At 37.4% G+C, this 14,668-nt stretch overlaps 1 protein-coding gene across 1 annotated transcript; it reads right to left on the bottom strand.

Annotated features, from left to right (window-relative positions):
- Positions 1-1,154: 1,154 nt before the first annotated feature.
- Positions 1,155-4,198, bottom strand: LOC132163927 (DNA polymerase II subunit B3-1). Its single transcript, XM_059574306.1, has 5 exons — positions 3,653-4,198; positions 2,534-2,618; positions 1,749-1,790; positions 1,512-1,629; positions 1,155-1,384 (listed from the first exon to the last, which is right to left on the bottom strand). The coding sequence occupies exons 1-4, from the start codon at positions 4,106-4,108 to the stop codon at positions 1,556-1,558; spliced, it is 657 nt and encodes a 218-aa protein (XP_059430289.1). The 5' UTR covers positions 4,109-4,198; the 3' UTR covers positions 1,155-1,384; positions 1,512-1,555.
- Positions 4,199-14,668: the final 10,470 nt, after the last annotated feature.

Below are 14,668 nucleotides of genomic sequence, written 5' to 3'. Positions count from 1 at the left end.
AGTGGCTCATTTGACTACCTCTGTTTGTTAGAGGGGTTGCACGCGCAGCGGCCTAAAATTGCCTACTTTGCATTAACCTTATTAATGCCAAAAAGAAAAACTTAAGGAGTGGAATGAATAAATTGAAATGGAGTGAAGAGCAAATTTATGATTACCATTTTTCTAGCTCCTATATGACGAATGTAATTAAGGGCTAGAAAAATGTTACAAACCCAAAAACTTTCTCCCAAATTCTTGTTTCCAAATGATCAGGAACCACATTCGTTTGAGAATTAAAAAAAAAAAAAATTAAACCTAATTATTTCTTGATCGGACCAGATCATTTCGGCTCTAATGTGTGTGCTTTCTACTGCCAAAAACTTGGCGTCAAGTATGAATCACACGAGAGATCTGATGCTGAAGAAGAAAATCCAACTAAGGAAGAAAGTATCAGACCGCTGAAAAGACAATTATGCCTATTGCTAACAATACATATATGATGCTCCTAATCTGTAAAGAGCAGAAGAAGACACGAGGAATGAACAGGGGAGAGATTAGAGGAGAATTTTGAGGTAAGACATTAGAAGCAAAAACAGGGGTACCAAATCAGGGGACTAGGTTAGGATTTCAATGAAGGAGAATGAGGCAGGAGAGAAGGGGAGGTTAGGGTTTCAGAAGTTCGAAAAATGAGAAGATAATGAATCTAGGGCCGAAAGAAATGGGGGAAATTTCCATATCTAACATACAACTATGCTCTGGCCTCATATTCGCCTAAGGAATTTGATAAGGGTGTTAGATTGGTCTAAGGTGCTCTTCCAGTATACCTGAAAGCGCCTTACACTTTTAATAATATCTCGATTACTTAATAAAAAAATGGTCTACAGCACTCCGTGAGAGCAGATTTAAAATTTCAATAAAACCACATCTATTAGGGAAGAAAAAGCAACAAAACAGTATATTTCCTAGTGGACCATGCGAAGGTTGTTCATAGGTTTGCAGGATCTTTCTTATTTATATATAGCCCTAATTACATGTGCCATTGTGTTGGGAAAATCTTGAACTCCAGGGTTTCTGGTCAATGTAAGCACGATTATGTATCATATTATGCTGTAATATTATTGTGCCCAAGTGTTCAAAAAATTAAAAATAAATAAATAAAATCGGGGTATTCCAGATGAAAAATGACCAAAGGCATGGTCTGTTTCCCATTACTTGTGAAATTCATGATTGACAGGAAATAACAAACTTCTCCACAAAATTCAATTCTCATTCTAACTTGACAAGAACAAGAACATTCTGTTCAAAAAAGTCATCACAAAGACAAACTCTAGATCTAGGGCACTCTGATTCAATTCAAACCAGCTAGCCGGCCATCTAAAGAAGCAATCCACTAAGACGCATCTTCCTGTATCAAAGAATTTTTCACTTCTTAGACCAACATGTAAATAGTTCAATTGTTCTAAGCACCCTTAAGAGGTAGCCGTAACGACGCATGGATCAACTCTTTAGTTGTACAACATTTAATGTCTTACCTGGCTATATAATATACCCTTCAAATCAGCACATTTTGAAGGTCCTAGCCCGTCTCTGTCTCGGTTACTTTTCTCTCTGCCAAGGCATCCTGAGCTTTTACTTTCTCAGGGACAAAATCTACACAGACACAAGCAAGGGTCATGCACCAGACACAACTAATAGCAGAAACTGCAGAAAAGTTTAGACATCTCATATTCAAATAGAAAAATCTTTCACTGACAGAAACGTAGAAATACCTGAAAGAAAGTCGTATCTGCTCCTTTTAGAAACGACTAATGCTGAAACAAGAAAGAAGCAATTCAATAAGTATTGAATAAAATAACATCAACTTACAAAAAGCTAGTATGGTTTATGGTAATTAAACTTTGAAAGGGTCTTTTTAAAACCCATGCCAGTATTGATGGTTAATATCAATCAGAAGCTACAAGCAATTGTCTGAAATTGCATTTTTCCAATAAACCAAAAGGAGCAAATGGTCTATTGATCAGTTCTCTGCGCCATCGATATTACAAAAGTCAAGCTACTACAGCATTTACTCAAGTAAAAGAGTACTTCATAAAGCACAAAAGCCTCAATTTTCTTAGGTAGAACAGCTGAAAATATGAAACTATGAGTAGCTCTGCATTGGTGTTGAATTTCCTTCCATTAATCACTAACCAAACCCATGAGAATGTATAACAAGTATAACCAAATTCACTGAAAATTAGAGAATGCCATTTAACTACTTCATTGATTAAAACAATCAAGATCACAAACCCCGGTTATGTAGCATCAATCCATACATCAAAATCTAATAAACGTGCTAAAATAGATCTACTGAAAACCAATCAATGCCATCCATAAATAATACAAATGTTCAGCACACAGCAAAATATTAAAAGCTAAAACAATATAATTAATCAAAGTTCACCCCAATCTTCAATATTTCTAGGGCCATGTGATCATCGAACAAGAAAGTACAAGCTATATGTTGCTTAATTAACAAAAACATTGAAAAAGAAAAGATAGTTAGACACATTACAAAGGTGTTTGTAACCCAGCGATTTTTTGCGGTCTTGAACGCAACAAGCATGTGCATCTTTTGTAAATTGCTCGAGAAACGTATCCTGCAACCCAATGAAGTAAAATCCATAAATACCACCACATTTGTTTTCTACAGCCAAAAACAAAAAATTGAAAACCCGAACATTGTAGCTTGCATGAAACTTTTTCTTTTATAAGTAATAATCATGTTTTATTAATCATGAAACTTATGCCCTGTTTGTTTCAACGTAAAACCTATTCCGAAAAAGGTTTTCACTTTTGAGTGCTTGGGATAGCTGAAAATCATGGTCAAACTGAAAACGTTTTCGGTTTACTAAGGTTTTCTCATTTGCGTAAACCATTTTTCACCACTCTCCTTCACCCTACACACACGAAGGCCTTCTGATTCACACACACTCTCTTCTCTCTCCCCCTCCGTAGCTCCTCTTCACTGTCGCCGTTGAATTCTCCTGCAGCAGCTGCTCCTCCTCTGCTCCTCTCTCTCATTTTTGCATATAGTACTCTCATCTCTCTCTCTCGCAAGCATCTCAGGTACGCACACAATTATCATATAGTTTTAGATTTTATCACATGAACATGATAGAATAAAGGTTTCAATTAACTAAGTGCATAAAATAAGAAATAGCTACAAATATGAAATACAGAAGTGTTCTTTTTGGGCATATTAGATTTTAGATGTGCATGAGAGCTCATCACCTTTGCATACAAAAACAACAAAGCCAATATACTTATGGGGTATATATTCTGCAGGGCTTTCTGGTATTCAAGTGGCATATCTTTTCAGTTGTGGAGTTCTACAAGAACATGTAACACCCTAGTCATAACGTTTTGAGCTTCATTAGTTAATATGCATATATTTTAATTGAAAATAAATTTAAGTTAATTTTTTTATTAACATTTTATATTGTGAATGAACGTTGAAATTTTTAGATTCTTCTAATTATATAAAAATAAAATACAAGAAATTTTTGTTAATTTATATTAATGGTTTCCAAATCATTTTTAAGATTACGAACAAACAGCAAATATAGTCAGCTTAGCTGAAAAAACCCCTAGCTCAAATTCATGAATAAGAGAATCAATAACAGAAAGATACCGTGGCTTTGTTGAGGAGATACAGGGCCTCCTGGGTTATGCGCAAACCGGAGTCTTCGCTCCGAGCGATCGTCTTGATACGATTCATTGGAAACCTATGCATCTTCGCGTCGTTTACCTCTTTCTCTCCAACTTCTTCTTCTTCTTCGTGAACGACGTCGTTTACCTCTTCCACTCGTCGTTTTTGTTTGCCTTTCTTGGATGCGGTGCTATTGGCTTTCTTGGTTGTACTTGCGCTTTTGCTTTTGCTTTTGCTTCGCTCTTGTTGTTCATCTTCTTGGGACTCTATGCTTGAAGATGGGATCGATATGGCGTTGTTGACGGTGCCATTGCAAGTCTTCTTGTTCTTTTCTGGATCTTTCTTCGTTGTAGTGGTATTGCTTTTCTTGTTGGGTGTTTTTGTGGGTTTGGTTTCTTTCCTTTTTTTCTCTGCTGTGGATTTTTTGGAGGAGGCCATTGTTTAAGGGGGCTTGAGCTTCAGACTTCTGCCACCGCGAGTGCTCTCAGATTTGGGGGAATTTAGTGAGGCACTAAGGAAAAAACAATACTTTGCGGGACTTTTTTTATTAGGTTGTTTGGGCCTTTGGTAGCACATTTTGATTGAAAGGCCTGATGTTATTTTTATTTTTTTCTTTTTCTTTTTTCTATTCCATGCGGAAAAGGGAGAATATGGAAGTTTTTTTTTTTTTTTTACATTTCTTTATGAGGCGTGATCTTCAGGCGATTGAGCTATCTATTGAGAACAGGAATATGGGAGAATTACGTTGACATAAAAGTCAAAAAAGACAGTGCCATCCTTAGAGGACAAAAGTTTAGCAATAAACGGGTTTAATAAGATGACATGTGTCCTAAATCATGTGACAATAACCTAGTGCACATGGACATGAAGAAGAACCTGTCTCTAAATTCCTGTTTCGATTATGGTTGGTTGTGTGCATGGAGGGTTTGATTATGATTGCTCATAATGCAGAAGAAAAAAGAATTTTTATTTTTATTTTTATTATTGTTTTTAAGTTTTCGAATTCTTTGTTAATAACAACTTTGTTTGTTTGTTTAGTTAAGTTTGTTTGGTTGTAATTTTTCTCGTTGAGCACTCCCATGGTTGATTTCAGCTTGACAAAACAATCACAAGTGGCCAATGCTTACAAACTAGCAAGGCTCCAGTAGTATATTGATGAGTGAGATGACCATTAACATTAAAATATATGGGAAATGAGGAAATGGGGATGAAAGAATGAAATAAGCAAAAATAGGCAACATTAATTAACATCAATCTTGGTTGTAACAAAAAAAACATAGGCCCCCATTACACATCCCTCTCAATTATAATTGAAGAATCAAGAACCAACCCACTAATACTACAACTGCCAGTGCTCCTGTTACTACCTACACTTTCATGATTCTAAATCAAACATGGCCACTAGATTGTGCTGAAAATTATTCCAATTGTCCTCTCTGCTCACCCTGGAGGCTGCTCGTATTACGAATCTAAGTTTGCAACATGGTAAATTAGGTTCTAAAGAAACCTAGACCTTAAATTCTAAGGAAACCTAGAATTTTCAAACACAAAATTTGGGCTTAATTCTTTTCATATCCCTTTATTCATTGCATGTCTCTTTAAATAGAGAAATATTACAAAAGTTTCTAGGGGCTAAGTCATCAAGAGACTTTTATTAAAATAATATCATAGCCCTAATACGGCTACGGTTAGCCAACTAATGTTAACATAATATAAACTTAATACGGCTAGCCTAATATGGAAATGCCTGTAACATTCCTTCCCTCTTAATTTGGACCTTGTCCCCAAGGTCTTAGTGACTTTATTTTCCATATTTGGCTTCACTTATTTCAGCCGTCTTATCCTCTTCCTAGGCGGCCGTTCACCCGGTGGTGCTCAATCAAGACTCCACCATGTGTGGGTCTTCTTAGCTTCAAGAGTTTTCCCTTCACACTCAACTTGACCTATCTTCAAAAGTCTTTTCATCTTTGCTTTGTCCTTCGGCCAATAGTAGAGAAGCAACTTGAAGGAATTGGTAGCAAGGATTTTGTCTAGAATGCTAGTTGGATCCCCAAGTGCTGCATAAATATCCACTTCTTTCTCTAGATGCAAACCTTTGGCCACTTTACCAATCGGTGAAGATCTCTCTTTGAAGTCAAAGCACGACTTATACCACACCGTCTTGAATGCTTCTCAAATAACGGGTTCACAACCTTCTCAAATCTCTTCTTGGGTTGTGATTGGTGTGGAATTTGAGAATTTGTAGCAGTGTTGTAATACCCCAACTTTTTAAATCGTTTTAAAAGAGTTTTTACTCCTTACTCAACAAGTTAATAGCTTTCTAATCAGCCATAAACAGAAAACCTTAAGCCACCTCAGCAACTTTTGGAGCAAAAAGCCCAAAATACCCTCACTGGATGTCTAAACCTTACACCACCCTCGTGAAATCGTACTCTGAACACTTTTTGGCCTTTTGTGAACAGTACACGAGCGTTCGACCGGGGACCATACGAGCGCTTGTTGACCATTTTCAGACTGCTGGTTTTTACACGAGCGTGCCACCTGCGACTCTGACCCCTCTAAGCTACAATACACGAGCGCTTGACACTATATTACACACGGGCGCTCGCCCCTTTTCAAAAGTTTTTCCATTTTGCCCTCAACTTCTTCCCCTATAAATACCCCATACCCCCATTCGAGCCCAACCCTCATTAGGCCTCTGAAGCCTTAGAGAAACCCTACTACTTTGATATTTGAGAGAGTGTGAGCTTTGTGAGTAACCTTGAAGAAGAGAGAAACATCCTTGGGAGGCTTGCTTGTTAAGGTAACTACTATATTCCTTTATGTTTTATGAGCTTCTTGATTTACAATGGCGTAGTTATTAATATCTACAAGTTCTAAGCTTTTCTAAGTATTATGATCATTCTCTTTAAAGTTCCAAGTTTTTGCTATAACAAGTCTTTGTGCCTTTCTTCATAAAACAAGGATGATTTCGAAAAGGTTTTCCAAACCACCTTTGTTTCCTTTTAAAGTTGCTTGATAATATGTTTTGTTCTTGGATATTCCTATTTCCTAAAAAAAAAGAAAGAGAAATGTTTTCAAAGGCTTTTAAACACCTCTTTGATTCCTTGTGTTGTATTTTCTTGTGATATGCATGTTTATTTTAAAACCTACAAATAGAAGTACTAACCCATAGCCTTAAGATAGAAGCCTAGAAGAGTTTTTAGGATTTTTGGCCAAACCCTAGTCCCTGGCCAAATGCTTGCCCTAGGGAACGAGCGCTCGCCTAGAGAACAGGTCACACGCCCCTTAGCCCAAAATGTGGTCCAAAGGTTTTAGTAGACCTTTTTGGTTAGATGGAACCTCGTAGAGTTCTCTAGTACTGCTTATAACAATGACTCGTATTTCGTTATAACAGGGATTTGTGATGTTGGAGGACTTAAGCAAGCGTACGAGATAAGTAAATAGTTACGAACATTTTCCTTAAAAACGTGCGATATGTCAGTTGACTAACCCCGCGTATGATATGAGCATGTCTACTTTTTGTAATAACTTGGTAACTGCTTTAATAACTAGTTGATAAGATGCATCGTATGACATAGGCACCGGTTCGTGCGGAATAATGGCCATAGGCTTACTATATAGACTTCATTTTATGGTCAAATATGTGTGTTATATAGGCTTTGGATCCAATGGTTTCGTGACCAAGATGCAGCCATTCTCTAATGGGTGGTCACTACAGGATCTACATCATTAGTGGTGTGGGCCACCCGAGGTCGCACTCGGTTGTGCCACTAGTGTTATGGACGGTAGCGTATAATAGTCGGGGCATCGGCATTGTATTACAAGTCCTTTGGGACAGCGCCAACCCTACTGAGAATGGGTAGTATCTCGGGTAGACCATACATGAGAGTTATGACTTATAAAACAATAGTTTTTATGCATTAAAATACTTGGGCGATTGCCGCCTGGAGTACACCACCCTTTATCAAACTAAACGATATTTTCAAAAGTGTATTAACAAAGACAACACATTTTCAAATGGGCTCATATCATATCCAACTGTAAGGTTTACGTACTAAGTCGTTAGATTTACGCTGTTATTACTCTCATAAGGAACCTGTTACTAGGACTCAAAAGGGGTGTGGTTGCCACTACAACTTTATCTTAAGATTCTTCATACTGTTATCAAGTTTGCCTTTTATTATTGATTAGTTGCTCCATGTCTTTATTTGAGGAATATACTTATCTTGTAATGTTTATAGTTTTCTCATATTTATTTCACCTTCCTATGCATTAACTCTGATAATGCTTAGATGAGCGATTCCTCATTTAGCCACTAGTTGGTTTAAGTGGGGTAATTGCTAATAATCCTACCAAGTTGGCCAAGGCTAGTTTTGAGGGTGTTACAAGTGTGGTTATTTTCGGTTTGTTGGTTTTCCGGTAGAGATTGGTGTGGAAAATTTGATTTTTGTGGTGATGGAACAATTGTGTTATATTGGGGTGAAGGTGTTGAATGGGCTAGTGTTTTTGGCTGTGATAGGTGTGAGTACGATATTGTTTGTGGCTTTGATGGCAATGGAGATTGCGAAGCAATTAGCTTGTCCATCTTGGAGAGAAGTGCAACAATTAACTCTCGAATCTCACCATCCATTGCAGAATTGTGCACGGTGACAACAATTGGTATCAGAGTCTAATTAGAAGATGGCTTGGATTGACAGATCTTCTGCGAAATTCGATGTGATGAAGTTCGATGGATCCGGTAATTTTGGGTTATGGCAGAGACGTGTTAAGGATTTGTTGGTGCAACAAGGGATGGTGAAGGTGTTATATGAGACGAAACCAGAAGGGATGGCGGACATAGATTGGAAGGAATTTGAGGCAAAAGTGGTGGCTACTATTCAGCTTTGTCTGAGAGATGGCGTGATGTATCATGCCATGGACGAAGAATCTCTAGCGGCAGTTTGGTTGAAACTGGAAAGTCGGTATATGCCAAAGTCGTTGACAAACAAGCTCTATCTAAAGCAGTGGTTGTACGGCTTGAAGATGGCAGAGGGCTCGGATCTAAGCCAACACATCAACACATTCAATCAGATAATCGGAGATTTGAAGAGGGTTGATGTGAAGTTCGAAGATGAAGACAAGGCGTTGATGCTATTGAATTCACTCCCAACTTCTCCTACGTATGAGAATTTGGTTACAACTCAAACATGAGGGAAAGAGTCCTTGGAGTTAGAGGACGTTACAGGAGCCCTATTGGCTTTTCATTAGAGGAAGAAAATCAATGATGAAAATTCTCAAGAAGAAGGGCTAATTGTAAAGGGTAACCAAGCGTGGGAGAAGCAGTAACAAGGATAGTTTGAATGCTAAGAATTCTCGGTCAAAGTCCAGGAAGAGGAAGGACGTCAATTGTTATAAGTGTGGGAAGAAAGGGCTCATAAAGCAGAACTGTCCAGATCGGAAGAAGAATAAGGACGACGAAAACAAAGGTTCCTCAAGGTCTGTGAACGTAGTGGAAGACAATTCAGACGATGCTAATGGTGATATGCTTTCTGTTGCATCTAATTCAAAGCATCCTGTGGATTCTTGGATTCTGGACTCAGCATGTTCGTTTCACGTGACGTCCAACAGAGATTGGTTTGACACCTACAGGTCAGTTAATTCTGGTATAGTTACTATGGGTAATGGTGCGCATTACAAAATTACTGGCATAGGTAATATTAGAATTAAAATGTTTGATGGTGTGGTTAGAACGTTATGTGATGTTAGATATATACCAGATGTAGAAAATAATCTGATTTCATTGGGTACCTTAGACTCAAACAGTTATGGTTACAAGTCTGAAGGTGGAGTAATGAAGGTGATTAAGCGTGCGATGATAGTGATGAAGGGGCAGAAAAGTACAAAGAATATCTATAAACTGTTGAGAAGTATAGTTGTAGGTGAAATCGCCTCTGTGGAGTCTGAGTCCGATTGTATTGTTTTGTGGCATATGCGGTTGGGTCATATGAGTGAGCGAGGCATGTTGGAGCTTCATAAGAGAAATCTGTTGAAGGGTGTTAAAACGTGTAAACTTAATTTCTATAAGTTCTGTGTTCTAGGGAAGCAGAATCGGGTACAATTCAAGATAGCCACACACAAGATAGAGGGCATTCTGGACTATGTTCATTTTGATGTTTGGGGACTAGTGAAGAAAGCGTCACGGGGAGGACATATGTATTTCGTGATCTATATTGATGATTTCTTCAAAAAAGTTTGGGTGTACTTCATGTGGCACAAATCAGAGACGTTTGCCAAGTTCAATTTGTGGAAAGCTGAAGTGGAGAACCAAACTGGAAAGAAGGTTAAGTGCCTCAAGATAGATAATGGCAATGAGTACACAAATGACATGTTCAGATATTTTTGTGAGCAGTATGGTATAAAGAGACATTTCATAGTACGCAAGACACCACAGCAAAATGGTGTGGCAGAAAGGATGAATAGGTCTATTGCAGAGAGAGCACGATATCTAAGGTTGAATGCTGGACTTGCAAAGATTTTCTAGGTAGATGCAATGAGTATGGCATGCTACTTGATCAACAGGTCACCAAGGGTAGCACTAGATGGGAAAGTTGCAAAGGAAGTGTGGACAGGTAATGAGGTAGATTACTCTGGTTTGAGAGTTTTTGGTTGTCTAGCCTATGTGCACGTACCTAGTGAAGAACGATCGAAGCTTGATGCAAAGTCTAGACAGTGTGTCTTTCTCAGATATGGGAAAGGGGTTAAGGGTTACAAGTTTTGGGATCCGAAGGCAAACAAGGCGGTGATCAGTAGAGACATGATATTTGATGAAAATTCCATGTTGAAGAGTACTTAAGATAAAGAGCAGCAGGTGCCAGAAAGTAGTAGCAGTGATAAGCAGGTGGTGCAAGTGGAGTTAGAGACTCCAGTGCAAGAGAACATTTCTCAGGGTATAGAGGCCTCTACTTCAGGAGTTAAGAAGCATCACACTATAGCCACAGACAGGCCTAGATGCGCTATCATTTCCAGTGAGTACACCTTTGGCGAATCATTTCCATTTTTCTACGTCACAGTGTCCAAAGATAGTTAAAGAAACTGGAGACATGTCTAAGGTCTCATATGCTAGTGCAATGGGGTATCTAATGTATGCTATGGTATGTACCAGGCCAAATTTGGCTCATGCAGTCAGTGTGGTGAGCAAGTACATGGCAAATCAAGGGAGATAGCACTGAGATGTAGTCAAATGGATTTTCAGATACTTGAAAGGTACTACAGAGTATGACATCACTTTTGTCAGATAGAAAAGTGCTTTGTTAGTTGTCGGAATAGAAAAGTGCTTTGTTAGTTGTCGGATATGTAGATGCAGATTATGCAGGGGATTTGGATGACAGGAGGTCGACCACGGATTATGTGTTCACTCTTGCAAAAGGACCCATATGTTGGAGATCTATGATCTAGTCCATGGTTGCGATGTCCACGACAGAGGCGGAGTACATGGCGGCGGCTGAGACTGTAAAGGAAGCTTTGTGGCTTATAGATTTAGTCAAGGAGCTAGGTATTTAGCAATGTGGAGTTCCGTTGTATTGTGACAGTTAGAGTGCCATTTACTTGGCAAAGAACCAAGTATATCATGCGAAAACCAAGCACATTGATGTGAGGTTTAACAAGATTAGGAAATTGGTTGCTACAGGTGAATTGTTACTTGAAAATATTCACACTTTTAAGAATGCAACGGACATGTTGATGAAGCCTGTTATTGCAGACAAGTTCAAGCATTGTTTGGACTTGACAAATGTCTTTAGTTGCTAGAAACAAGAGGAGAAGAGGTGGCATCCCCAAACTTATCAATTCCAGGTGGAGGCCCAATACTTGATTATCTTAAAAGAGGTGAATACTCGCCAAGGTGGAGATTGTAGGAACAAGTGGCTCATATTCTACTACTGGCCCATTGGATGTAATTAGTTTATGTGGGCCTGGGGACAAATAAGTTGTTGGGGGTATTTTAGGGTTTTCCAAAATACTTACAATTAGGGTTTTCCTATAAATATGTTATGTTGTAACCCTAAATTATTGAATAGTGAAATATAGCCGCACTCTCTCCTATGAACGTAGGCACATTGCCGAACCACGTAAATATTTGTCTCGACTCTCTCTTGATCTCTCTCTTTTCGATTCCATATTATTCATCATTGTTGTGCACAGTAACAATACTGACTATCATCCAATTATGTTGATACTCTTGCTTGATATTCAAATTAAAAGTTTTTGTTTGACTAGGGGTCAACAATGGCAGCTATCTAGATGCATGGACGAAATTAATCAACCTACAAGATGCAAACAAGTAATTGTTCTTTCGTTTTCAAGCTAATTTTGTTTTAATGTAGATAATATATTTGTCAAAAAAGGGTGCTTGAAACTTCAATAGGAAACGTACCTCTTTAGCAGCAACTTCCTTTTGATTTTTCCTAAGTTTAGGGAATGAAACTACTTTTTGCTTCTCTAAGAAAATATATTTCACAATAGATTCTCTTACTTTTTCATATACCATTAAAACATTATTTCTTTACAAAGTACAAGTTCCGTAACTACCCTCACTTTTTTCACAAAATTCCAACATAATCTCCAATTAAATACAAAAAGATAAAAGAAGAGAGAGGAAAGAGAAATGTTAATATTAAAATAATGTATAGAGAACCACTTTTGATTCCCTACATATTGAGAAACACTGTAGCAACCATTGAGGATGATTAAATGTAAGAAATCTGATGTAAATAAATTTTTATGATTTTTTTGAAATTTTTTCTAAACATAAAAAAAGAAAATGACATACAAGACATATGTTGCTAGTGCACTACTTTCTTTCTAATCGAATAGAAGTGTCAACGACCCACAACTTGTAACAATTCCAGCCACATGTGAAAGAAAAATCTGGCGGCCTGGATCTTTGAACCTTTATACCTAATATCAACCAATTTATAATTATTTATTTGTTGTGTCAAAATGAAAGATACGTTTGTATGAAACATGCATGAATTTTCAGACCATATAATTAAAGAACTTTCGTTGATACTGACGTGCATGGCCCCGCCAAACTACAAATATCTCCCCCGAACGCTATGATCATCATATAATTAACCTGCTTAATTGAGAAGCTATATACAAAATTTAGTGATAATCATTGTAGTGCATGCAATATGGGTGAGGTGGATTATCGTGGCAAAGTTGGTAGATGGTCTCTTGAGGGCCTGTAAGCTCTCTCATGAAGCTTCATGATGATTCCTTTGTCTTATTCTCGAGGGAAATTTGAGAGTAAGATGTACTAAGAAATAATTACCAGTTAATTATTTTTTAGGGCGTTACACCTCCTGGTTCCCACCCTTCTTGACTACCCAGATCGTGTTGCTTGTCTCTGCTTAAGCTTAACGTGTTTCCTAATGTCCTCGATCATTCAAAACAACATCCATGAAAGGAAAAAAATACAAAATCACGAGATGCGCCACTTTTCATATGAGTCTCCTTGACCTTCAGCACTTGCTTTGAAGGATTGTTTGGGAACGTCCTCCATCTTTCTTTTTTCTAGATTTTCTTCATTTGTTAAACTTAATACTTTTCAAAAGGACTTCTTCTATACATCTGCACACTTGACACCACTTCGATCTCTCTTCTTTCCTAATAAAACTATTATTTACTTATGCAAAAAACAGTGACCTAATTTATAAGAATGTTTTTTTTTTTTTTTTTTTTCCTAATATGACATATTAGTGAAAATAATTTTAAGTATTTTAGTACTGTTTTATGAAATGAATTATATGTTAAATCTTTTTACTTTTCAACAAAAAAAAAAGAGCAAAAAGCAATCCTAAAAAAGATTAGCAAACCAGCCCGTTGAACCCGCTTGCCAATCAGAGACGAAAAATCCCTATAAAAGATAAAGATACAAGTACACAAACTCTCTCATCTTTCTTGCTGTCATTATGTTCAAACACCTTATCAAATTCACTTTTGGTAGTTTCCACCGTCATCCCACGATGAGCTACTTTGACCTTTGGTCTTTTCTGTAAGCCGCCTACAACAGACATTTGACGTGTGTGAGCACTGTATCAAAACAAAATAAAAAATAAAAAAATCACTTTTTAGCTAAAATCTTAACTAGTGAAAGCCGGGTGTCAATGTTTGATTCTTTTGGCCTTAACGTTGAAATACGGATATTCAGATTCTTATCCAATGGATAGAGGAAACCATGTGTTGACAGGAAGTGTTGGCATTTGCCAAGTTATATTGCCTGGGGGAAACTGACAAAGACACTTTGGTTTTACATAAGCATCTTATGTTCTGCCAACCAACAACGTTATATATATAATCCATAGCTTGGGAGAAGTACAAGTTAAAGTAACAAAAGAGCCAAAGAGGGATCAAATGGCTGCAATTGGTAGCAGAGAAAGCAGGTGGTCTCTTCAGGGAATGACAGCTCTTGTTACTGGTGGAACTAAAGGAATCGGGTTCTCTTCTCTCTCTCTCTCTCTCTGCCTACTACTCTTTTTCTGGTTTCTGTTTTCTGCTTCAAAAATCATTCTAATTACTGCAGATTTCTAAAAGATAATTAAATAAACAAATAAATAAATACCCATCTAAAGCGACATCTTATTTTTATTGCAAATCTGTTTAGAAGTTAATTCTACATGTATGACCATATTTAGTTAGAGCATCGGTTGGTTTGTTTCATTGAACTCTTTTGCTCTTTGGGATTTGGATTTTATGGCTAAAAAAACTGTTTTGGGATTCAACCCTTTATTTATTCATTTTCTTTTTTAAAAAATCTGGGGCAAAGAATTAAGAATCCATGGCTTGGCTTGACCTTTACCCCAAAAAATCTAATTTATTTTCTCATCAGAAAAAAAAAGAAGAAAAAAAAAAGGAAAATACTCTCTTGGTAATTGTTTTATGTGTAGTGTAGGAAAACATTTTGGAACTCTCTTGCTTGTTGTCATCATCATTCTACAGCTACGAAATTGTTGTTTT

The sequence above is a fragment of the Corylus avellana genome, chromosome ca10 (assembly GCF_901000735.1).
Source record: "Corylus avellana chromosome ca10, CavTom2PMs-1.0".
Classification (NCBI taxonomy): Eukaryota; Viridiplantae; Streptophyta; class Magnoliopsida; order Fagales; family Betulaceae; genus Corylus; species Corylus avellana.
Note: the sequence above shows the minus strand (reverse complement) of the source record. Positions and strands in the feature narration are given on the sequence as shown.

What these genes read in the sequence shown, in the direction of transcription:
- LOC132163927 (XM_059574306.1), bottom strand. Translation starts at nt 4,108, where the DNA reads ATGGCCTCCTCCAAAAAATCCACAGCAGAGAAAAAAAGGAAAGAAACC. An exon ending in ATCTCCTCAACAAAGCCACG is followed by an intron (nt 2,619 to 3,652) that starts GTATCTTTCTGT and finishes ATTGGGTTGCAG; the next exon opens with GATACGTTTCTCGAGCAATT. An exon ending in CAGATACGACTTTCTTTCAG is followed by an intron (nt 1,630 to 1,748) that starts GTATTTCTACGT and finishes GTGTCTGTGTAG; the next exon opens with ATTTTGTCCCTGAGAAAGTA.